Raw genomic sequence first — 24,317 nt, 5'->3', positions numbered from 1 at the left:
AGAAGCTGGCGTATTGTAGCCGGTGAAAGCGCTTACCATTCATTTGTGAATAAAGAAAGAGTTTCGTTTGAGAGCCTCAGCGCCTTTTTTGTGGATTTACCAGTTTATGTTTTTGTTTTTGTTCTTCAAGTGGATTGTTAATAGCCTGCCAAGATTGTGTAGCAGTGTTGTGTATAAATGTTTGTTGAGCTGAGTAGGAAGAGTAGCAGATGTGAGTGCCATAGATCCTTTTCTATCTGACTGTGCATGCTGCTACAGTTGCTGGTGGTCTATTGTGTATATATTTGTAGGGGCAGCCTGAGAAATGTCCTGTAACACCTCAGGATTCCCAGTAGACTGTGAGTTGGGGCAGTATATGTCGGTGTAGTGTATGACTGGCAATCAGGATATGTTTATTCAAACAGTTATTATACTCTAGAGTTCATTTGAGGTACTGGTATGTTGCTGTGACTGTGGTGCAAATGGTTGTGGGTAGACAATTTCTCACCAATGTTTGTTTTTCCTTACAGTTACATCCCTGTAGTGAATGATATATTTGGAAATACATGGGTAATTCCCCAGAGCTGATTTGGGGTAGTGTCGTGTTGGTCTTACTGTGGTTGAGAAGGTGCTGGATGAAATGGTTGGCAGCTCTCAGTGATTTTTCTCTTCTGTTACATGACTGCAGTCATACCTCTCCACTGTCCAGATGTCTAGACACTGTCCAGATGTGTGGCTCATATGTTTGGTCTGTTCCCCACAACAGTTGTGGGTTTCTGACAAATCACTGGGATGATGTGAGCACTGACATCAGTAAATTATGACAATCATTTGTGTTTCAGACCTGCAGTCTATCAGAAAATATATGTTAAATCAAACCATGCTACTCTAGCAGACTTCTATGCATATAACAGCCATATTTCAAAAAAGTAATTATTTGCCCTTTATCCCCCCACTTTGCCAGGCATTTTGCAGATGTCTTGCAGTAAGATGTTGAAGCACTTAGTGCTATAGAAAAATGGCTAAATTCCTTCCAACTCATACTAAACCCATCTACGACCCAGCTCATGATCTTCCACCCATCCAAAACTTTCACCCCTACCTCGCCATTATCAATAACATCCTCCAACAATACCCTTATCACACCAGTAACCCAAGCCAAGCTACTAGGTGCAACTATTGACCAAAACCTAAAGTTTGACAAACATATAGCACTAACAATTGCCAAAGTTCATAAAAAACTAGGTTCGCTCTACTGCTGCAAGAGCTTCCTCACACAGGAATCCTGAATCACTGTCTCTCATACCCATCTACTCTCCACCTTACTCTGTGCTTCCCCAGTTCCAACTAATCTAAACACATCTGACCTTCAGAAACTGTCTACCTGCTACAATAAAATCTCAAAATTTGCAACCAATGCTAAGTTTCATTCTCATCACTGCCTCTCCCTAAGACAACTAGGATGGTTAGAACTCCCTAACCTACTAAAATACAATCAACGTCTCCTGACCCATCAACTGCTATATCAAACAAATAAATTACCTGCCGTCTGTGGTCTGCTCACCTTCCATAGTACTGTGCATCAACTAAGATCTTGCAATACTGCCCTACTGACTGTTACCAATTGCTTACATAGCTCAGGCCAATCTCTTTATTCCTATGCAGTTGCTAAGGCCTGGAACTCTCTACCCACTGACATTAGATGTCTAAATAGTAAACATACTTTCAAATCCCTACCAGAAGATCTCCTATTCCAAACTTGAATATGTTCCTGTACAGAACCAGACTCATTTTGCCTGTTCCTGACTTTCAACATCCCTAGATCACAGGTGTACTGTGTTGTTTCACTTAATGCATAGTACTGTGAACCATGTGTTTAGGCCACCTTTATAGTTATGATTTCTAGTTTATGACCCTGTTTGTCTATGGAAACTTTTTTGAATTTATGTTCAAGTAATTCTGTTTGTTTTATAATATCTTGTTTGTTTCTGTATTCTAAAAACTGTATGCTGCATCAATTGTAAAACTCTGATTTTTACTCCTGTTATATGATCTATGCTGCTTGTAGAAAATAGCTATGTTTATATATTTTTTTTTTTATTTTTATTATATTTTATAAATTTTTACTATGTAATTGGAGCTTTTCTTCCCAAGCCTCCACTGAAAACTGTCACCTTGTGTCCAGTTGGACTAACCTGGTAAACAAATGGAAAATAAATATATATATATATATATATATATATATATATATATATATATATGTGTATATGTATATGTGTGTGTGTGTGTGTATATATATCTATATGCTTGTATATATGTATGTATATTTTATTTATATATATATATATATATATATATATATATATATATATATATATATATATATATATATATATATATATATATATATATATATATATATAAATATATATATATATATATATATATATATATATATAAATATATATATATATATATAAATATATATATATATATATATATATAAATATATATATCTATATGCTTGTATATATGTATGTATATTTTATTTATATATATATATATATATATATATATATATATATATATATATATATATATATATATATATATATATATAAATAAATATATATATATATATAAGAGTACTATGGATATATATTTTTCCCTTATGTTAAATGACTGTACTGCGTATGTTTGTAAAAAACATTACAAATTCCTGCAGCTCAGATGGTGTAGAGCTAAATCACTGTGATTGTAGTGCACAGGGTCCTGGGTTCAAGACTTGGTAGTGATGACATTTTTTCGTTAATATTAAATGACCATAATGCATGATATGCTTGTAAAAGCATTACAAATCCTCACAGCTCAGATGGTGTAGTGGTACATTGCTGTGATTGTAGTGCACAGCATCTCAGGTTCGAGACTTGGTAGGGCTGATTATTTTGTTGCTGGGCAGAACAAGGGCTGATGGAGACAGTGATTAAAATACTTTTAAGCAGTTGTAAGTGGGTTTGCGCAAAGCTAAGCGTTGCTAGCAGACTGTTTAGTCCTCTTAGCTTCACTTAGCACCGCTTACTCCCGCTTACACCTGCGCTAATTTTAATTAAAGAAAAGAAAAAAGGGTGATAGGAAAGTGGTGAAATGGGGGCAAGCAGGGGGTAAAACATTAGGAAAACCGGCTACAGATGTGCAGGACGGGTGTAGCAAAGGACCATAGTGCTACATTTCTTCTGCAGCAACAGCTGTGAATAATATGTAGAATTTGGAATTTACAGCCTCACACCCCACGGGGAGGGGTGTTGGCAACAGACATTTGTGGAATAATGTTTGGGTAGATTGATTAATTTCACTGTACATGGGGGTGAAATGTAGAGCTATGTATGAGGCAATGATTTTTATGAGGGACAGTTGCCTTTTTTTTTTAAGGTGAGTGTGGGATGTTGGGGAAGGGCTGTAGGTATGTTTGGGGAGTTAGGTTGGGTAGGATAGGTTGCATTCGCAGACAGACAAGACAGCAGACAGTGGTGATATATGACACATGAGGGGATAAACCTCTTTTGACAAGGGGGGTGGTTGGGAATCCAAAGCCCATGAGTTCCCAAATGGATACAGTGGGACTGAGGCCCCCACCCATGTGCAGTCACCACTGCACCTTCACGGCCCCAAAGGTGGCTGCACTGGGGGCTGGACAGGAGGGGCAGCAGGTGGCCCTCCATCTGGCACAGCCTTCCATCCAACTCCATGCGGATGACACTGCGCACCATGCCCTGGAACTTGCGGTAAGTGGCAGGCTCCTCTCTGCACCCGCACCTGGGAGGGACTGGCCCCATCACCTGAGGCGGTTCCACCCGAAGGTGGTGCAGGACCAGCAGATTAGGACGTTCCAGGTTGGGTCCCAGATGTGCTGGAACCTGGTGCTATGGCCAGATGGGGCGTGACAGGCAGATCTGTGGGGATCTGCCTTACCAAACGTGCTGTGGTGTTGAGTTATCCAATATATATTGGTTAGGCATGAACAAAACATTTCAGAATTAGTTATAACAGCATGCATGGGTGTTCCAAGCAAGCCAAACCAGCAGATTTGAAACAGTTGCATAGCAAACAGAACACATGCACAAATGGAACAACAGTAAGCATTTTTACAGCATGCAAGTTGCATTAACAGCAACAGGCCACCAATAATAGTATTTGAACAAGGTATATTAATATGCAACCAAGTAAATATATGAACAATAATAGAACAACATACCCGTGGTATATGAATAATAATTATTGATGCAGATGAGGGTTGGGTGGAGAGAAAAAAGGCCATTAACAACTGTATAGGCTTCCATTTTTCACAACAGTACTACTCAATACTCTACAGATCTGCCCTCACTTTACATTTACCTATGGCCCATAGCTTCTGTAGCATATACATACCCATTAGACTGTCAACCTGTGATGGTGTCGGGCAGACTGGGAGGACAATGGCTACATTACTGGAGGGGGTTTGTACATGTCAGGGTTGCATAGTTGACAGAGAAGGGGTACCCTGCACTGATGCTGTGTGAGTCTGCTACTGGCATACTTCCCTGGATTCATATCTGTGTCCAAAGGTATTGGCAGCAGTGACCACTAGCCATGACAGCGTGACACTTGAGGGACATGTATTGGGGAGAGTGCATGGTGTATGTACCTATCCTGCTGTCATTTGCAGGCATATGGGTTTGGACAGAGGAACAGTTGTACACAGTGTATTGGTATACCCTTCATGCAGCTACTACATACATTTCTTTACCTGTAAGACCTGTGGAGAAAATATCTGTTAACACTTTCTGACTGTTTCTACAAATATTCAGGATTTCTGTAGTGTATATAGACACACATCTCAGTACCGTTCCCTGTATTCGAACCATGCCTGGATGTGCACAATTAACAACTAAGATGTTTCTCATCACATCGAGCTACTCAGGAACTGCCGTTTCTTGTTTGACTGGTTTCTGCCTAATACTCTCTTGGTTAGACAGTCTGACGTTGTAATCCTGAGATGCATGCATGACACATAGTTAGTGTACTATGCATTAATCCTTTGAAATAATATAATTTGGACAGCAAAAGTTAACACACCACAGTGCGGCTTGGGACACACTGTAATACATTACACATTAGGGTTAAGAGCTTAGTGCAGTATGTATTTCATATTTCATTTATATCTTGTTTTACAGCTCCACAGTCTACATTTTTTCTTAATAGCTGGTACTCAGGACAGCCTCAGTTAATGCATGCTGTCAAATCCATATTTGCTGTGGAGAACCTGTATACATTCTATTTCTGCAACAACGTACCGGAGTACACACAACAGTTTTTGGTATTGATCTTTGTAGTGACATGACACAGTGCTTTAATACTGCATATCCTGTAAATCAGTATTAGTCGGACAAACTTTATTTATTCACTTAACACCGTAACAGTATGCCTACTGACATCAGTCAATGTACTACTTAGTTATTTGCAGTATATACTGCAAGATAGATTTGTATTCACCAACCTGTCAGCGCAGCCTTAACAGTCTGTTGGCATGGGCTTCGATGTTGCTAGCCCCCTCTGCTGCTGCTGTAGGGGAGAAAAACAAAATTATGCATACCTATCACATACTCAGGCTAGACTTTCATGCAAACTACTTGGTACTGATACTTACATACTACTGGAGCATTCCTTCTCCGTGCATCTTGGATCCACTGGGCCAAGAGTGCCCCCTTCCTCCTCTTTAGGTAGGCATAATGGTGACTTACCTGCTCACCAGTTCAAGGGATGCAAGTAGCACTGGTTAGATCATTTGTGAGATTGTTCCAGGCCTCTGTTTTGTATTGTGAGCCCTGGTACTGGCCCTGCAGCACTCTCTCATCATGGTTTTCTACAAGGAATCTAGCCATGAACCTGGACTCTTGAATGTCCCAGTCCTGCGCCCAAAAGCACGCTCCTTCACCAACACCCGACGTAGTACCTGCACAGATCAATTACAACAGGTTATGGCTGTACTCCCCCCTGTGCGGTTTAATTATGGCCATATCCCTGTCCTTTATTGTCATTGGACCATTTTGAAAATGCTAAGCTCAGCTAAGCAGTATGCAAATCCGCTAAGCTGAGTTGAACAGTGCTTAAAGGGGTAAATGCTGAGCACTGCTTACAAGTGCACAAATCCGCTTAGCTGAGCTAACTGCTGCTTAGCATTCACATTTAAGCAATGCTTACACCGGCTAAGCATAGGTGAGCAGTACTTGACATTGCTCAGTTTTCATTTTAAAAAATATCAGGATTGTAGATTAATTCATCGTTACTGACATATTATTAAGTGTATATGATTTACTTTACAGGACATCCCCCCTATGTGCTTTCATTATATTACCTTGAGATTGACTATACTGTATGGGACACTTGTGTATACATGGGTGATTTCACAGGTTATATGCACTCACACTTCCATTTTGGATCTGCTAAACTACCCTGGGTAACAAATATTAATTACTACATAATTTAACATAAAAAATAATTTTAACAATGCTTTCCCATGTAAAAATGAAGTGCCTGTCTTGGTACTTGAACCGTGAATGCCTGCATGCAAAGCTGGGACTCTAACCATTATGCTGTCTTGTCATTGAGATTTTGGCTATACGTTTTTGTTTAGCTGCTGTGAGATGTTTAAGCAATACTGAGCAGAGGGACCTAACATGCACACCCGCTCAGCTGCGTTTAAATATACCTTAGAATGTAAAAAAATAAATAAATTAATAAACCCACTTTGTTTACATGTATCTGTACTCCTCGTCAGTCACAGTAAGGGAAATTGTAAGGGAACACATAGGGACAGATTTTAAATATTGCTCTTACAACCTTGCTTCACATTTGTTTTCCATTTCTCATGTGACTGTGGTTTTCTAGCAAATCATTGGCAAATCACTGTGGGTTTAAGTCAGAACATAATGACAGGCATTTGGGTTTCAGACTTCATATCCTTCAGGAAATCTGTGCTAATGCAAAACCTGTTATTCTATCAACTTTCCAAGTTTGTAAGAGCACTATTTAAACTGTGTCCCTCTTTTTAGGCCTTTGCCCCCCCTCCCCCATTATTTATAGCTTTGTACAGATTTCTTGCTCTAGGAGGTTGAGAATTATGTGAGGCAGGCATCTGGGCATTCTGCGGAAACCCGTACAGTTGAGGGGTATGGCCGTACTGAGCGAGCAGTGGTCCTTTTGCCGTACTCAGGTGAGGTGTCCCTTCCTTTGGCCTCTTCTGAAGTACCTCCCTGGGTACTGGATCCCATTCTTAATCTTATTTCGTATTCAGCAGGTCTGGATCCCCCTAATCTTCAATCCCTCAAGTTGACTGCATGGTTCCTCCAGTTCCCTTAAAGGCTAGAAATCCCATGCTTCCGCAGGAGGTTGTTCATATATAGTTATCTTCTCAGAAGCAATTTGCTAGAAAAATGTATTCCAGTAAGTGGAAGAGGTTTGTCCTGTGGGCAGAGGCTCAGGGGACTGGACCCTTTCTTTGCCCCTTTGGAATCCGTTTTGGATTTTCTCGCTGAGTTGTTTTATTCAGGTTCTAGTTTTTCCACTGTTATAGTGCAGCTGATGGCCATTTCTAACTTTCAGTTTGGCAGAGATAATGTGCCTCTGGCTTCCTTCATGATCTCCAAGATATTCCTCAAAGGTGCTTTTCTACTCCATCTCCCAGTACAGGATCCAGTTCCTCCGTGATGTCTGGCCTTTCTTCTACAGGTCCTTGCAGGCCCTCCATTTGAATGTTCAGCTACTTTAGAATTGAAGATGTTGTCTTGGAAAACATTGTTTTTGGTGGTGATTACTTCTGCAAGAAGTGTTACAGAATTGGAAGTGGTTGATTCTTCACTTTCTTATTTGGCGTTCCATAAAGACAGGATTTCTCTTCATACAAATCCTTTTTTTCCGCTAAAGGTGTAGATCAATATGTGTGTATACAGTAGATCTAAAAAGTTTACACACCCCTGTTAAAAATGCCAGGTTTTTTGTGATATAAAAAATGAGACCACAGTAAATCATTTCAAAACTTTTCCCACCTTTAATGTGACCTATAACCTGTACAATTCAATTGAAAACAAACAAATCTGTTATGGGGAAAAAATATAAAAAGTAAAAAACATAGAATACGCTGGTTGCAGAAGTGTGCACACCCTTAAACTAATATTTTATTGTGCACACACCCTTAAACTAATGCTTTGTTGAAGCACCTTTTGATTTAATTACAGCATTCAGTCTTTCTTGGGTACACATCTGCCATCAATTAAAGAGACTCTGATTAACCCCAAATAAAGTTCAGCTGTCCTAATAGGATTTTCCTGACATTTACTCAGTTGCCTGCTACAGCAAATGCTATGGCTTGCAGCGAGCTTACAAAGCCTCAAAGGGATCTCATTGTTGAAAGGTATCAGTCAGGAGAAGGGTACAAAAAATTTCCACAGTATTGGATTTACCATGGAACACAGTAAAGACCATCATCAAAAAGTGGAGAAAATATGGGGACAACAGTGACATTGCAAAGAATTGGATGTCCCTCAAAAATTGATGAAAAGACAAGACGAAAACTGGTCAGGGAGGCTGCGATAAGACCTACAGCAACACTGAAGGAGCTGAAGGAATTTCTGGCAAGTACTGGTTGTGTACTACATGTGACAACAGTCTCCCGTATTCTCCATATGTCTGGACTGTGGGGTGGGTAAGGTTGCAAGCCTTTTCTTACACAGAAAAACATCTAGGCCCAACTAGAATTTACAGAACAATACATCAAGCCTCCTAAAAGCATGTGGGAAAATGTGCTAAGATCTGATGAGACCAAGGTTGAACTTTTTGCCAACAATTCCAAAAGGTTGTTGTTTTTCTTTCGGCTTTTCCCGGTTAGGGGTCGCCACAGCAGAACTCCGGTCCGCTAATTATTGGCAGTAGATTTTTATGGTGCCGAGATGCCAGCTCAATGCTCAACCTTCAACTAATGCACGCCCATTCACGCATGTCTTTCGAATGCTACTCGACCGCGGGGAGGACATGCAGACTCCACACAGAAGGAGCTCCAGCCAAGAATCAAATGGAAGAACCTCTTGCTGTGAGGCGACAATGCAACCGCTGCACCACCGCGGCTTCATTTGGCATAAAAACAACACTTTGCATCACCAAAAGAACACCATCTCCAAGGTGAAGCATGGTGTTGGCAGTATCATACTTTGAGATTGCTTTTCTTCAGCTTTAGTCTAAGTGGTGGGAATTATGAACAGTTCCAAATACCGGCCATGTTTGGCCCAAAACCTTCAGGCATCTGCTAGAAAGCTGAAGATGAAGAGGAATTTGACCTTTCAACATGACAATGACCCCAAGCATACATCCAAATCAACAAAAGAATGGAGAAAATTAAAGTTTTGGAGTGGCCCAGCCAGAGTCCAGACCTAAATCCAATAGAAAATCTGTGGGGTGACCTGAAAAGGGCTGTGCACAAAAGATGCCCTCGCAATCTGACAGATTTGGAGTGCTTTTGCAACGTAGAGTGGACAAATATTGCCATGTCAAGATGTGCCATGGTGATAGACTCCGACTAAAGAAGACTGAATGTTGTAATTAAATCAAAAGGTGTTTCAACAAAGTATTAGTTTAAGGGTATGCACACTTATGCAACCAGCGTATTTTACATTTTTTTTATTTCTTATACATTTTCAACGAACAGATTTGTTTTCAATTGAATTCTACAGTTTATAGGTCACATTAAAGGTGGGAAAAGTTTTTAAATGATTTATTATGGTCTCATTTTTTTTATCACAAGAACCTGTCATTTTAACAGAGGTGTGTAAACTTTTTATATCCACTGTATACCTTTGAGAAGCTATCCAAGGGCTTGCACAAGTGTATAAATACTGAGCATGTGCAAGTCAGACTGCCATTGTGTAGTTAGCTGTTGAGATGTAAGCATGTATGTATGTAAGCTCTGTCTGTTAACTAGTTTGTTCGTATTTAATCATGCTGCTATCCATACTGATGCATGTTTATATATTAAAGCATCTGAACAAAGCTCCAAGTCATCTTGTTATATGTGTTAGAGACGATTGATCCACTGATCCCGGGAACTATCGCCCTATTAGCCTGACGAGCCTGGTCTGTAAGGCCATGGAACGTATCATCATGGAACTTATAAACAAAGACATTAGTAACCTCCAAACTCTGGACCCCACCCAGTTTGCATTTGTGAAAGACAGATCATGCCTCCTGAACCTGATCGACTTCTTCGAGGCAGACACCAAAGCCGTAAACGAGGGTAAGGTGGTTCACACAGCCTATCTTGACCTCGCCAAGGCTTTCAACACCATCCCCCATTCCGGAATTATAGCTGAATTCACTAAACTAGGTATAAATCCCTGCGTCACAAGATGGGTTGCCAACTGGCTCACTGACAGAACCCACACTGTAAAAGTTGCAGACTCCAAATCTGACTTCAAACCAGTGACAAGTGGAGTACCACAGGGTTCAGTCCTGGGACCTCTCCTGTTTGGTATCTACTTCTCTGAAGTGCAGGCTAACACAGAAGGCCTTTGGCTAATGAATTTCACAGATGACTGCACACTAGCAGCCATAGTAGAGTCCCCGAATGATGTGGACTTCTTACAGAAGGGCCTCACTGAGACAGATGCCTGGTGTCAAAGCCATGGCCTCAAGCTCATTGCCAAAAAATGCATTGTCAGCCCCTTTGGCAAAAACTCTGTACCCTTGAACTATCACATAGGCGGCAGTCTACTTAACGCCAAATGTGTGATGAGACCTTGGGACCCAGGTGGACATAGTCTCTCCTTTAATAGTCACATTGCCATAGAAGTCAGGAAATCCTTCTACGTGACACACCTCATCACAAAATGGTTCTCATCCAGGAAAAAAGAGGTCATTGTTCCCCTGTACTCGACACTCATTAGACCCATTATAGAGTACACCGCCCGTTTTGGAATGTACCTCACAAGACATCTGCAGCAGCTGGTAAGGCCACAGAAGTACCTCACAAAGAGAATTACTGACCTCAAAAAGATGCCCTACACTGACCGTCTCAAACAACTCCAGCTTTACTCTGTAGCATATCGCCTACTACGAGGTGATCTCTGCCTAGTATATAAAGCTATGTCAAACTCAGAACTGTTGGACATGCTACACCTAAAGAAATCCCAATCCCTCCAAGCTACACGCTGTAGGGACCTAAACCTTGTCACCACAATAAACAGGACACGCTGGAGGGATAGATTCCTGTCCCAGAGACTTCCTATACTCTGGAACAAGCTACCCATCTGTGTCAAGCAAAGTTCCTCATTAGCACTCTTCAAGAAAAATCTTCATGAGTGGATGGGAAATAGGAAATACACCCCGGGGATCACTTCTGTGAGACTGTTCGACAGGGGCACAGGAAAATAACTTTCTTGGATGGCGTAAGCCAGGGAACCTTGTTGGCTAGGCTTACTTGGGCCCTTGGGCCGATAGCCTAGTACCTACCTATGAACCTATGAGTGACATAGTGTCAGAAGTGACATATCTAAAAGGATATGAAGCCAGTAGAAGCATATCGAAGGGGCATGGAGTCAGAAACGGCTTGGCTAAAATGACTTAAGGCACTTATTTAGATGCTGGTGGAATATATAGGAGTGGATCATTCCCAAAATGTGCATACTTCGCAAAATGTGTCAGAAATGAATTTCAGGTGTTAAAACTTGCTCAGCACTATTTCTTTACAATTAATATAAAACCAGGTTTGCGGAACTCTCCAAATAATATTCGCATAAACTGATATGTACAGTATTGACAAAAATGTTTGAATTACTACGGAAAATGTTTGAAATAAAGTCCGAATTGCATAAAACGAATAAAATAAAGGGAAACAACTGCATTTTCACAAACCATATGTATTTTTCGTATTAAGCAAAGACATCCGAGTTATCAGAAGTACATGAAGTGTTTGCATGTTTGTGCAGTATTACAGTAAAGTTATTTTGCAAAGTACACCTATTACAGGGCATATTTCACAGAATACAGCCATTGCAGAGCATATTTCGCAGAGTAAAGTATTTTGAAAAGTTCATTGTGCATTTGAATGCTGTTGCAAGCTCACAGTACTGTTTGTTTTGTACATAATTACAAGGGCCATATTTTCAGTGTGTTTGTGTATACTTTGTGGGCATGGTAGACTGATTTTGAAAACCCAGTGCACTTGTGTTTGACGGTGATATTGCTGTGAATTGGAGAATGACTGAGCAAGAGTATGACATTTTCATACAGGCTGCATTTTCTGATAAAGATGACTGTACAAAGGCATTTATTTTATTTAATTTAGCTGAGTCAGAAGCTATAGAAAGGGAGCGCTCATTTGTGTATACACCTGCTATCTATACAGGAGAGGGGAGAAAACCATCATTTTGTTATACCGGCTGAGTCAAGGGAGGACCCAGAGTGCTTGAAACAAATTTAGAGAAATGTGTAACCCCCAGACCAATGCTACAATGGAAAGGCACTTATTTTACACCAGGGATCAAAAGCCTGGTCAAACTTTTGCAGTATATATAACTGACCTGGGAAATGAAGCTAAAACGTGCAGATTTGGTGACTTAAGGGATGAGTTGATGAAGGACAGACTTGTATGTGGCATAAAAGATGATGCTGTAAGAAAGATTTTGCTTTGTGACAGTGATTTAACTTTGAATAATGCCATTGAGATTTGTCAGGTATATGAGGTCACAGAAAAGCACACAAATATGCTTATAAATGAGAATAGCTCTAGAAGGCACAGTGACAAAGCTCATGTTGATAGTATGCAGCATGTTATTAAAAGAAACAGACCCAAGCACATGGCAGCAACTGTAACTCCTGCAGCATTCACTGGTAAACAACAGAACTTTGTAGCACATTCCAACGTTCGCACAGTCTCTTTGAAGCATTGAGTGAGTCAGCAAACTTAAAACATGGGCCCCAACCAGGGTTGCCAGATTTCCAGCACCCCAGGTAGGGACAAAAAAGAAGAAGAAGGTCTCTCACGGCAAGTGAAGACCAAAAAAAAGGTCTTCGGCAAGAGTTCCACATTAAAGAACTGAGCTCACTCAGTAGCTCTGCACTAAACACGGAGCTTCTCGTGTTTAATGCATTGCAGTTCCGCATTCAACACAAGTAGCTCCGTGTTTAGCGATTTTTGATTGGCTCGTATACCGGCATATGGGCCAATCAAAACACAGAGCTTCTCGTGTTTAATGCGGAACACAAGAAGCTCCGTGTTTAGCAATTTTTGATTGGCCCGTATGCCAGGTATACGGGACAATCAAAAAAAAAAAAGCGGAGGCTGGCCGGGATTTAAACCGGCAGGGCGGGACTCGGGATCAGGCTGCTGATCTCGGGACAGTCCCGCCCAAATAGGGATGTCTGGCAACCCTGGCCCCAACACAGTTTCATTGCCAGCTGTAGTAATTGTGGTGGAAGTCATGAATTTATAAGGGAAAAATGTTTAGCTTTTGGTCAACAATGCCACAAATGTAGTAAATGGAGTAATTTCAGAAGGTTTTGTTAATCAAAAGGCCCACATTCTTTTATTAAAAGGGAACATTTTAAGAAACGAGTTAATCAGATAGGACTCTTTATGTTGACGGTGTGTCAGTGCTTCATGAAACGGTCAGTGCAGTAGATTTAAGGGCAAAGAATGAAGTATGTTGCACTATTCAGATAAATGCCAACCCCACAGAGCTCAAAGTTGACATAGGTTCCAAGTGCAATGTTATGCCAGCAGAAACACTTGCCAGAGTCTGCAAAGGCAAATGGTTTGATTTGGCAAGGTGTGCGAAGCTTGTTGCTTATGGATAAGGTTACCATACGTCTGGGTTTCCCCGGACACGTCCTCTTTTTTTGGGCTCCTGTCCGGGCGGTTTTTGAAAATTCTGCGATTTGTCCGGGTTTTAAAACCTGAACAAATCGCAGAATTTTCAAATACCAGACATCCCTATTTCGGGAGTCTTTCCTCCATTTTTTTTTTTTTTTTTTTTTTATTGGCTCGTATACCGGTATACGAGCCAATCAAAAAGCGGAGCTCTGTTCAATGCGGAACTGCATGATGTTCCGCATTGAGCAGAAGAGCGTCCGCTGTGCGAGGTTTTGATTGGCCCGTATGCCAGTATACGAGCCAATCAAAAATCCCCAAACACGGAGCTACTTGTCTTTAATTCGGAAATGCATTAAAGACAAGACTAAAGACCTTTTTTTTTTTTTTTTTTTTGCTCTACAGCCCTAAGAGGACGAACAAAAATATGTGCTGGTTTGTTTGTGTCTTTCGGCTTTTCCCGGTTAGGGGTCGCCACAGCGGAACTCCGGTACGCTAATGATTGGCAGTAGGTTTTTACGTGCTGGCTTGCCGGGCCTAACGCACAACCTTCAACGAAGGAATGCCCATTCACGCATGTCGACACACAGAAGATGCTCTAACTGAGAATCGAACGGGCAACGGCTAACTGTGAGGCAGCAACGCTACCGCAGCACCACCACCGCAGTACCAGCACATATTTTTTCGTCCTCTTTTACGTACAACCAAATATGGTAACCCTACTTATGGAAGGCTCAGTAGTGCTTGCATGTTACTGTACTGGAAGAAGCTACGACTTGTTATTTTATGTGGTCAAGAGGCACGTCCAGTCATTATTAGGGATCAGAGATAGTTTGAAAATGGGACTGCTTTCATTTAATAAGGAAGTCCACCATGTTAGTTTAAAAGACCACTACCTTAATTTCGCCCAGGACTTTTTTTCTACATATGCTGATCTCTCCAAAGACAAATTAGGGAAGCTTCCAGTTGTGTACTCCATGAAGTTAGACCCAGAGGTCAGTCCAGTTATCAGGCCAGCATGCATAGTTCCAGTAGCCATGCAGGACAGAGTCAAAGCCAAATTAGATAAAATGGTGTGACAAGGTGTGGTTTGTCCAGTTGAAACTCCCAACAGAATGGGTGTCTTCCATGGTGGTAGCTCATAAGAAAAGCTCAGATGACATCAGAATATGTATTGACCCATGAGATTTGGATAAAAAAACTTAAAAAAAAACCTCATCATCCAATTCGCACAGCTGAAGAAATCGCAGCCTTGATGCCAACTGCCACTGTTTTTTCTGTCTTAGATGCAAAGTGTTCATTTTGACAAATTCAGCTTGACAAGTTATCCTCATTTGGCAGGTACAGATTTTTGAGAATACCATTTGGGATAAATTCTGCAAGTGAAGTCTTTCAGCCTGCAAGGGAGCAATTTTTTTTCTGGGTATCCTTGTGGTATCGTAGTAGATGACATACTAGTAGGAGGTCACGATGAAGCTAAACATGACAGAAACCTCAGAAAAATTCTAGACAGGGTACGTCAAGAGAATCTGAAGCTCAGTCCACGCAAATGCAAATTCAGGCTACAAGAAGGTACTTATGTTGGTCATTTATTTACAAGTACAGGCTTATGACCAGACCCTTAGAAGCAAACACCCATTCTCGAGATGCCAGCTCCAGACAAAGTTCAAGCCCTACAGTGTTTTCTTGGCATGGTCAACTACCTAGGCAAGTTCATTCCAGACTTGTGCCAGCTATCAGTACCATTCAGAGGGCTGACACATAAAGATGTATCCTAGCCATGGTTAGACCAACACCAAAGAGTATTTGATGCCCTGAAACAGAGAATTGGAAGTCCACCAACACTCAGATACTCTGATGATCACAAACCAGTTGCACGTTTGTATGATGCTTCAAAATTTGGACTTAGTGCACTCATTCTAAAGAGGATGGACTTGTTGCTTGTGCATCAAGAACTCTTACCCAAACTGAGATGCAGTATGCCCAGATCGAGAAAGAGCTTTTGCCAGTTGTGTTTGCATGTTAGAAGTTCCATGATTATGTTTATGATAGAGCTGTCCAGATTGAAAGAGAGCACCAGCCATCAGTCACTATCTTGAGAAAGCCAATGCATTCACCTCCAGCCAGACTGCAACATATGATACTGAGATTGCAAAAGTTCAATTTCAATCTTGTCTGCAGGAAAGGTAAACTTCTTTATCTTTCTGATGCATTCAGAAATGCCACAGAACAGCATGAGAATGAGAACCTTGATTTTGAAGTCATGGGAAGTGACATTTTTCTTCCACACGTCTTGATGAGCTGAGAGGTCACACAGCCACTGATCCAGTTTTACAGAGGCTCAACCACTTTATCAATCAAGGATGGCCATAAAAGCAGTCTAGTTTACCTCAAGAAGTGCAACCTTATTTTCCATACCGAGATTTTGTCTGACAAAGGTATCATTATGAAAGGTCTAAAAGCTATTGTTCCAAAGTCTGTGCAACCAGTGTACATTACTATTTTGCATCGTGGTCACCTAGGAACCGAATCTACCAAAAAAGGGTGAGCGGTCTAGTATTTTGGCCTTCTATGTCACAAGATGTTGAAAGAGCACTTTTATCTTGTTCAGTGTGTAATAGTACTAAGCCACATTAACAGAAGGAACCACTTCAGCTTAACCAGATTCCGAAACTATTTTGGTTGACAGTAGCCATTGATATGAGTGGAATAGTCAACATTATTTGGTGTTAGTAGACTCTTACTCCAATTGGTTTAAGATTGACTTGCTTCCCATCCTAGCATCCAGTACAGTCATTACTAAGATGATGCATCATTTTGCTGTACATGAAGTCCATGCAAAGTTATTTCTGACAATGGCACTCCATTTACAAGCCAACAGTTCAAAAGATTTGCTGAAGAATGGGACTTTACTCACGTCACAAGTAGTCCAGAGTACCTGCAGTCAAATGATTTGGCAGAACGCACAGTGCAAAGTGCAAAACAGTTACGTGAGAAGTCAAAATGAGACAATAGTGATGTTTTCCTGAATCTCTTGAATCTCAGAAATGTTCCTCATGATAAATATCTTGGTTCACCTGCTCAGAGACTTCTGTCAAGACAAGCCAGAACCACATTACCAGTCAGTAATCAATTGTTGGTTCCATGTATCAAGACCATCAGGTTAGTGAAAGCCAATCTGTTGAAGAAGTGCCTATCCCAGAAGTCCTATTACAATAAGACCATGAAAACGCTAAATCCATTACGAGAGAGAGAAGTGGTAAGGGTGCAAATGTTTCAAAGGTTATGATCGGATTGGTGTCGTGAAGAATACTGGTCCAGAGCTGAGATCATACATTGTGTAATCAGAAGGAATAACTTTTAGGCAGTATCAGAAACATTGGACCATCCTGGTAAACAAATGTTAAATAAATAAGTAATAAATAATTTGAGACCAGTGTTCATAGGTTCATAGGTTAGTACTAGGCTATCAGCCCTAGGGCCTATACAAGCCTAGCCAAAACAATTCCCTGGCTTTTTCTTCCCACACTGTTTACTTCCTGGACCCCTGTCATCGGTATATTTTCGCCTCTAAATATTTCGGTTCTCTGTTTAATTATCTAGAAATGTTGTCAGTTAGCCAACCGACTACCGGGATTCCAAAAAAACGCAAAGATAAAGACAGAGACAGGCCGGCGTGGTCCAAAGCTGCCGACGATGTTTCTCCTAAGCCAGTCGCCAGTTCGCCGGTACTCAGTGAGGTGCTTTCGCAGCCCCTGGTACCCACTACTTCTGACTCGCAGGCCTCTACTGAGACCCATTCGGAGTCCGGTATGCCGCAAGATGCTTCAACTGTGGAACCTGCGGATGTCTCTACCTTGGATGGGTCTAGAGCCACTGTGCAGGCACCGGCTTCTGAGGGTGTATTTAGGCCTACGGCCTTGCATATTAAACCAACGCCTCCTTCATCATTTAGGTCAAAATCTGGAACCATGCCTAAGAAACTGACGCCCAGGCCGCATGCTCAGGCCTCTATGCCTAAAAAACAAATGATAAGAATGGCTGAAGATCTTAGAACTCTAATCAGGGTAAGCCAACCACCCCCTTCCAAGAGACCTAGGACTGAAGTTGTTTATAAATCTTCTGACCAGGATTCTGATTTTTCTGATTCTTCTGATGATCTGGATTTGCCCTTGTCTGCTTATGAGGATTCTGATGCAGAGGACTCTGATCCCTCTGCTTCCCCTCCAGAGTTTTTTTCTTTTGGTGAGACCTTAAGGTCCTTATGCTAAGGGAGCATTTCCACTGGAAAGGCAGGATTTCTCTGATTCAAAAAAGAGTCTTAGGGATTTCTTACTCCTGCCTCAGCATAGGTCTTTAGCTATACCTCCTGTACTAGACATTGTTGATGCCTTTTCAGAATCTAGTTTGGCCCCTGATTCATTGCCTTCTGCTCCTAGAAAACCTGACAGATATTACAGGGTTCCTGATTCACACAAGTTCCTTTTTAAAAATCCTATTGTGGATCCAGAGACTATTTCACAGGGACCCAAGGGCATTAAGGCTTCTACTGCTAAAAACCCTACCCCCTTTGATAGAGACTCCAGGGCGCTGGATAGATGGGGTAAGAAAGTTTATACTTCTGCAACCTTGGCCATTAGGGCTTTAAACTGCCAGTTTCATATGTTAAAGTATCAACAACATATTATTGGATTGCTTAAACAGAAAATGATGTTCATTCCTGACTGTGCTGAAAATAAGGAATTATAGGATTTAATGCATTGTGCTGAACAGGTTGGAAAACATACTTAGCTATGTGGATTTGATTCATTAGAGGCCTCTTGCAGGTCTTATGTTACTGGCTCTGTGCTCAGAAGGCAAGCTTGACTTAAGGAGTAATCTTTGCCTGATCATGTTAAAGCCAAATTGTTGAATGCTCCCTTAAATCAGGACTGTCTGTTTGGCAACAAGGCTGAGGAAGTTCTTAAAAAGATGGAAGATAAAGCTAAATCTATGCAAACTGTTAAAGATTTCTTACAAGTTCAGCCTCCTAGATTTAGTAGGCACTGGTCCTCTAAAAATTGGTCCTTTCCAGCCCCTTCCAGGTCTTCTCAAGCCAAACCCAGACACAGCGGAAACCCCAGGTTTCAGTCCCAAGAGACACACAAGACTAAGCAGTGGGGGGTTTCCGCAACCAAATCTGGGAGTAGTAAGACTCCCCCCTATGGAAAACTGTCTCAATGACTTGCTTTTAAAACTTCCAAGCACTTCCCAACTGAATGCTCCTTTAGGCAGAAAGATTGGTCTGCTGGCCAAAAACTGGGAACTCATTACCCAGGACAAATGGGTTTTAAATATAGTGTCCCAATGATACAGATTTCACTTCCACACATTACAACACCATAGGTTCATAGATTGATAATAGGCTAACTGCCCTAGGGTATTTATAAGCCTACCCAGAGTATGTTTGGCTTTCACCACCCTTTTAGATTAGTCGACTGTGTCTCTGTATAGTAGGTCACAGAAGATAGCCCTTTTAATGTTAGTTTACTGTGCCTCTGTCTAGTAGGGACACAGAAGAGATCCCAGGGGTAAACATACGATCTCCCATCCACTCGTCAAGATTTCTCTTGAAGAGGGTCATTGAGGGGCTCTGCCTAACATGGATTGGGATTTTGTTCCAGAGTGAGGGGAGCCTCTGGGATATGAATCTGTCCCTCCAGCATGTCCTATTTATTTCTGTGCTGAGGTTTAAAAGTGGGTGGCCAGATCTACCCCCCAAATCAGTGGGCAGAGGCCCAAAATCAAGTACTCTCTCATAAATATGGGGGCTATTCAGTTGGTACCAGAAGAGGAAAAGGGACAAGGTTTCTATTCGAAACTTTTCCTGGTACCCAGAAAAGGCAATACATGGTGTCCTATCCTGGACCTTTCTACTCTAAACACCTTTCTGGTGATTCCAAAATTCAAAATGCTGACTCTTCACCAGCTGCTTCCTATGCTAGGAAAAGATGCATGGTTGGCAACACTAGACTTAAAAGAAGCATACCTGCACATCCCTATCAAGGGAGTCTTGCAGAAGATACCTTCGCTTCAAAGCAGGCTACAAGCACTATCAGTTCTGTGCACTGCCCTTTGGCTTATCTACTGCGCCCAGGGTATTCACAAAGTGCCTAGCTCCAGTCATTGCATTTTGCAGGCAAAGAAATATTCAAATATACCCATACCTGGACAATTGTCTAATTCAGGCAGAAAGCCGGGACATTCTTTTGAATCATCTGGCCTTTGTTCAAAGGGTACTGACTTGTCTGGGATTCACCATAAATGAAAAGAAATCACACCTGGTACCCTGTCAACGAATTATATTCCTGGGAGCAAGCTTGAATATAACTTCCCAGATGGCTTTCCTCACACCAGAGAAACGGATTCATTTGACAACCTACTTCAAACAAGTGGCCACAAAAACCCAGCCATCCGCAAGGCAAATACTGCAAGCCTTGGGGTTCATGGCCTCCTGCATTCTTCTAATTCCATATGCAAGGCTGCATATGATGAAACTACAATGGTATCGCAAAAGCTTATGGTGTCAACATTCACAGGATCTAGAAGCAAAGATTCCTATCGTACCTTGCCTATGTCTAGAGTTCCTTTGGTGGGCAGAGGCTTGCCACCAAAACAGGGGACTACCATTCACATTACCCCCTGCCGCCCAATTCTTAACAGATGCATCAGACTATGCATGGGTAGCTCACCTGGCAGGCAAGTGCATTCAGGGCCAATGGATCCCAAGCCAAATGCACCTACACATAAACCAAAAGGAAATGTTAGCTGTACAGAATGCTCTGACAGCCTTCAAGAACCACATTCTTCCAGGACAACTAATGGTAAAGATGGACAACACCACTGTCATGTGGTACATGAACAAGCAGGGGGATACCCATTCTTACCCCCTCTGCAGACTAGCCATGGCATTGTGGAACACAACCTTGAGCTACCAAGTGAATCTCCAAGCTCAATTCCTGCCAGGAAAACTACATACACTGGCAGACGGATTAAGCAGAAACCTGATGGACCCACACGAGTGGAAACTGGAACCAAGGATTTTCAACATGTTGACAAGCAAATGGGGGAGCCCAGATATAGACCTGTTCGCCTCCCCCCAGAACCATCAACTAGACAGATTATGCACAAGGATTCCCCACAAGCTAGCTTGGAAAGTGGATGCCCTGTCCTTCAGCTGGAAAAATCTATCAGTTTATGCCTTTCCTCCTCTGTCTCTGCTCTCCAAGGTACTACTAAAGATCACACAGGACAAGCCAAGGACGATTTTAATTGCACCAGACTGGCCTCGTCAACATTGGTACCCACTCTTGCGCAGTGTGTCATGCTTGGCGCCATGGCACCTGCCTCAGACCCCTTCCCTGTTATCACAGCAGAGAACCAGATTCTTCACCCTCAGCTGCAAACCCTGAATCTAGCAGCCTGGCTAATTACCTAACCTCTCCTTTACCATCCTTCAGTAAATCTGTGATGGATATCATTTCAGAGGCAAGGAGGCCTAGTACTATAAATCTTATGCTGCAAAATGGAAAAGATTTTGTGCCTGGAACCAATCTCAAGGAATGAACGCAGCAGTGCCCAATTTACCTCAGATACTACAATACTTGACTGAGATGCTTCATAAGGGCCTGTCCTTTTCCTCCATCAAAATTCATGCCTCAGCCATTTCAGCTCATTATAGCACAGAGCTTCCCCTCTTCTCTTACCCACTGCTCAAGCAGTTCCTCAGAGGGGCCAAAAATTTAAGGCCGCCCAGGAGAGCTCCAACTCCAGCTTGGGATCTTAACTTTGTCTTGGAGAAACTCACTCTTCTTCCTTTCGAACCAGCTGCTACTGCAGATTTAAAATTTCTTTCCTGGAAAAACGCTTTCCTTCTAGCAATCACTTCTTCAAGAAGGGTATCTGAATTACAGGCCCTTATGGCGGCAGAACCTTTCATCATCTTCCATGGGGACAGGGTGCCCCTCAGAACCAATCCCTCCTTCATGCCCGAGGTGGTATCCAGTGTAGCTCTTAATCAGTCCATTCATTTGCCTTCCTTCTTTCCTAACCCACAGAACAAAGGGGAACAGATACTGCACTCTAGATGTGCACAGACATCTTAGATTCTACTTGGACAAGACTAAACCTCAAAAGAAATCTGAATAACTGCTGGGGGCATTTGCTGCAGGGAGAGAGGGGAAAGCTATTTCAAAACAAACTATTTCAAAATGGATAGGCCACTGCATTCATTTCTGCTATAAGCACCATGGAAAACCTATCCCACAGGGCATCAGACCCCATTCAACCAGGGCTGCATCTGCCTCTACAGCCTTTCTCAGGGGCGTCCCTACTAGGGACATCCTAGAAGCTGCTACCTGGAGTTCTGTACATACTTTCACCAAGCATTATCATTTGCCAATTTTCTCTAAATCCAGAGCTGGTTTTGCCACTGCAGACTTGCAGGGCCTTATAGCTGGTCCTAATTCTATTTAAATTCCTCCTCCCAATCTTAGCTTTGGGAATCTACCTAAATGTAATGACTGCAACAGTAAAACATGAAGAACATAGTACAGTTGTGTACACTTACCATAAATGTAGATGTTCGAGTGTATTCACTGTTGCAGTCCTGGTTACCCTCCCTCCAACCCCCTTTCTTCTTTTGGCTGTACCTCTACTCTCAGTTACTATGCTCAAAAAGCTTTTTGGTGTATTTGCTTTTTTGTTGGAGGTATATCTTTGTAATTATAGATTTAATTGCTTCCCATTAGGGGGGCACCTGACATCTGGGGCAAGAAAAACTGATGTAATGGCGTTGGCTGCATGTTTTATACCTGGATGTCATGGAAGAAGGGACACCAACCGATGCAAGACCCAGGCCGACTGAGGGCTACTGCAAGCAGATAACCCAAATGTAATGACTGCAACAGTGAATACACTCAAACATCTACATTTCTGGTAAGTGTACACAACTGTACTTTCTCTGGTTCAATCCTCGGCTGGGGTGCCTTCTGTCCGGAGTCTGCATGTCCTCCCTGTGGTCGCGTGGGTTTCCTCCGGGTGCTCTGGTTTTCTTCCACATCCCAAAGACATGCTGTAGGTGGATTGGACATTCTAAATTGGCCCTAGGCATGAGTGTGTGCGCCTTTCGTGGAAGGTTGGGCACCGGGCTAGCAACTCGACACCGTAAAACTCTACTGGCAATCATGAGCGGATGGGTGATCCGCTGTGGCGACACCTAACCGGGAAAAGCTGAAAGAAGAAGACGATACGATTCTGTCTTGATGATTTCTTTCATGGGGCAAACTCTCTGGGTATGTAAAGGAGGAACAGGAAATTATGGGTAAGGGAGGTGGAGCCAAATGGGCTAAAGACTTTAGAATTGGTAGGTATTGGATCCGAGTCAGATTGGAAGTCTCACATATTGAACCAGATGGAGACAGCATGGATCTATCATTATGGTGAGTACATGACTTTCGTTTTCAATATTATTTTCTTGATTGCAAGTACACTGTCATAGCCATGTTGTCTTGATAAGTTTAACTTTGAAGATATGTCTTAGACCCCAGAAAAAGAACTTGAGAGGGTGTGTGTGTGTGTGTGTGTGTGTGTGTGTGTGTGTGTGTGTGTGTGTGTGTTTTGTTCACTATTTATTATATGTGAATTGTCATTATATAAGTAATCAAATATAGTAATATACACCTGTTTCTATTTTACAGTCGTTGAAGGCCTATCTTTGTTGGATCTGGAAGTTTCCCCATACTCTGGAGACGTATTTCATGAAGTAAGCACACTGGTTACTTGTTCTTAAAATTTTTGTCTAGCGAAGTTTCTGTTGTGGAACAGTATGAAGATGTATATTCTTCTGGCAGATAAGAGCCTTGTTTTCTTGTCTGGTGCATAAGCTGGCTAATTAACTATTTTGCCTGTTACCTGCTTTTTTAAGAACTACAGGCTGTTTCATGCATGCTCATATTATCCCATCCCATTTACTCACACTAGTGCTTTTTTTTTTTTTTTTTTTTGAAGATTGTTCCATCCACCTAACACTGTATCTTTTGAGAAGGAAGGTACAGTTTGCATTGCTTAGAAATTATCTTTTCCCATACTTGGAACCAAATGATTATAGAATGCATTTCAAAATGGCTGCAGCACATCAGTCACCATTAACATATGTGTCACATCTGGTACAGAGTGAATTGGAGAAGGGCAGGCATACAAGTGCTATCTTTTGCGACCTTTGTATTGCTTTTTATGTATTAAATTTTTGTTGACTGTATTATTAACTTTTCTGCATGACACTTTCATGATTTGCTAGTTAAGAGGCTTCGTATACAGAGAAAGAGATACACACATATGTGAGATTACAGAATAATTCCTACTTGCATACTTCATAGTTTCATAACTCCTGTGTTTGGGCTGAAAGACC

The 24,317-nt window shown here is 41.7% G+C and overlaps 1 protein-coding gene across 1 annotated transcript in view; it reads left to right on the top strand.

The window, feature by feature from the left end:
• The window catches only part of PIGU (phosphatidylinositol glycan anchor biosynthesis class U), a 591,944-nt gene that overhangs the window by 79,124 nt on the left and 488,503 nt on the right, over positions 1 to 24,317 (top strand). The window contains exon 2 of the mRNA XM_044090281.1: positions 23,608 to 23,672. Within this exon, the coding sequence (XP_043946216.1) occupies positions 23,608 to 23,672 (65 nt within the window). The remainder of the gene's footprint in view (positions 1 to 23,607; positions 23,673 to 24,317) is intronic.

Source organism: Protopterus annectens, chromosome 12.part0, assembly GCF_019279795.1.
Source record: "Protopterus annectens isolate FY-2018-M chromosome 12.part0, PAN1.0, whole genome shotgun sequence".
In the NCBI taxonomy this organism is placed as follows: domain Eukaryota; kingdom Metazoa; phylum Chordata; order Ceratodontiformes; family Protopteridae; genus Protopterus; species Protopterus annectens.
The sequence above is the reverse complement of the archived record's forward strand: the minus strand, read 5'-3'. Positions and strand labels throughout refer to the sequence as shown.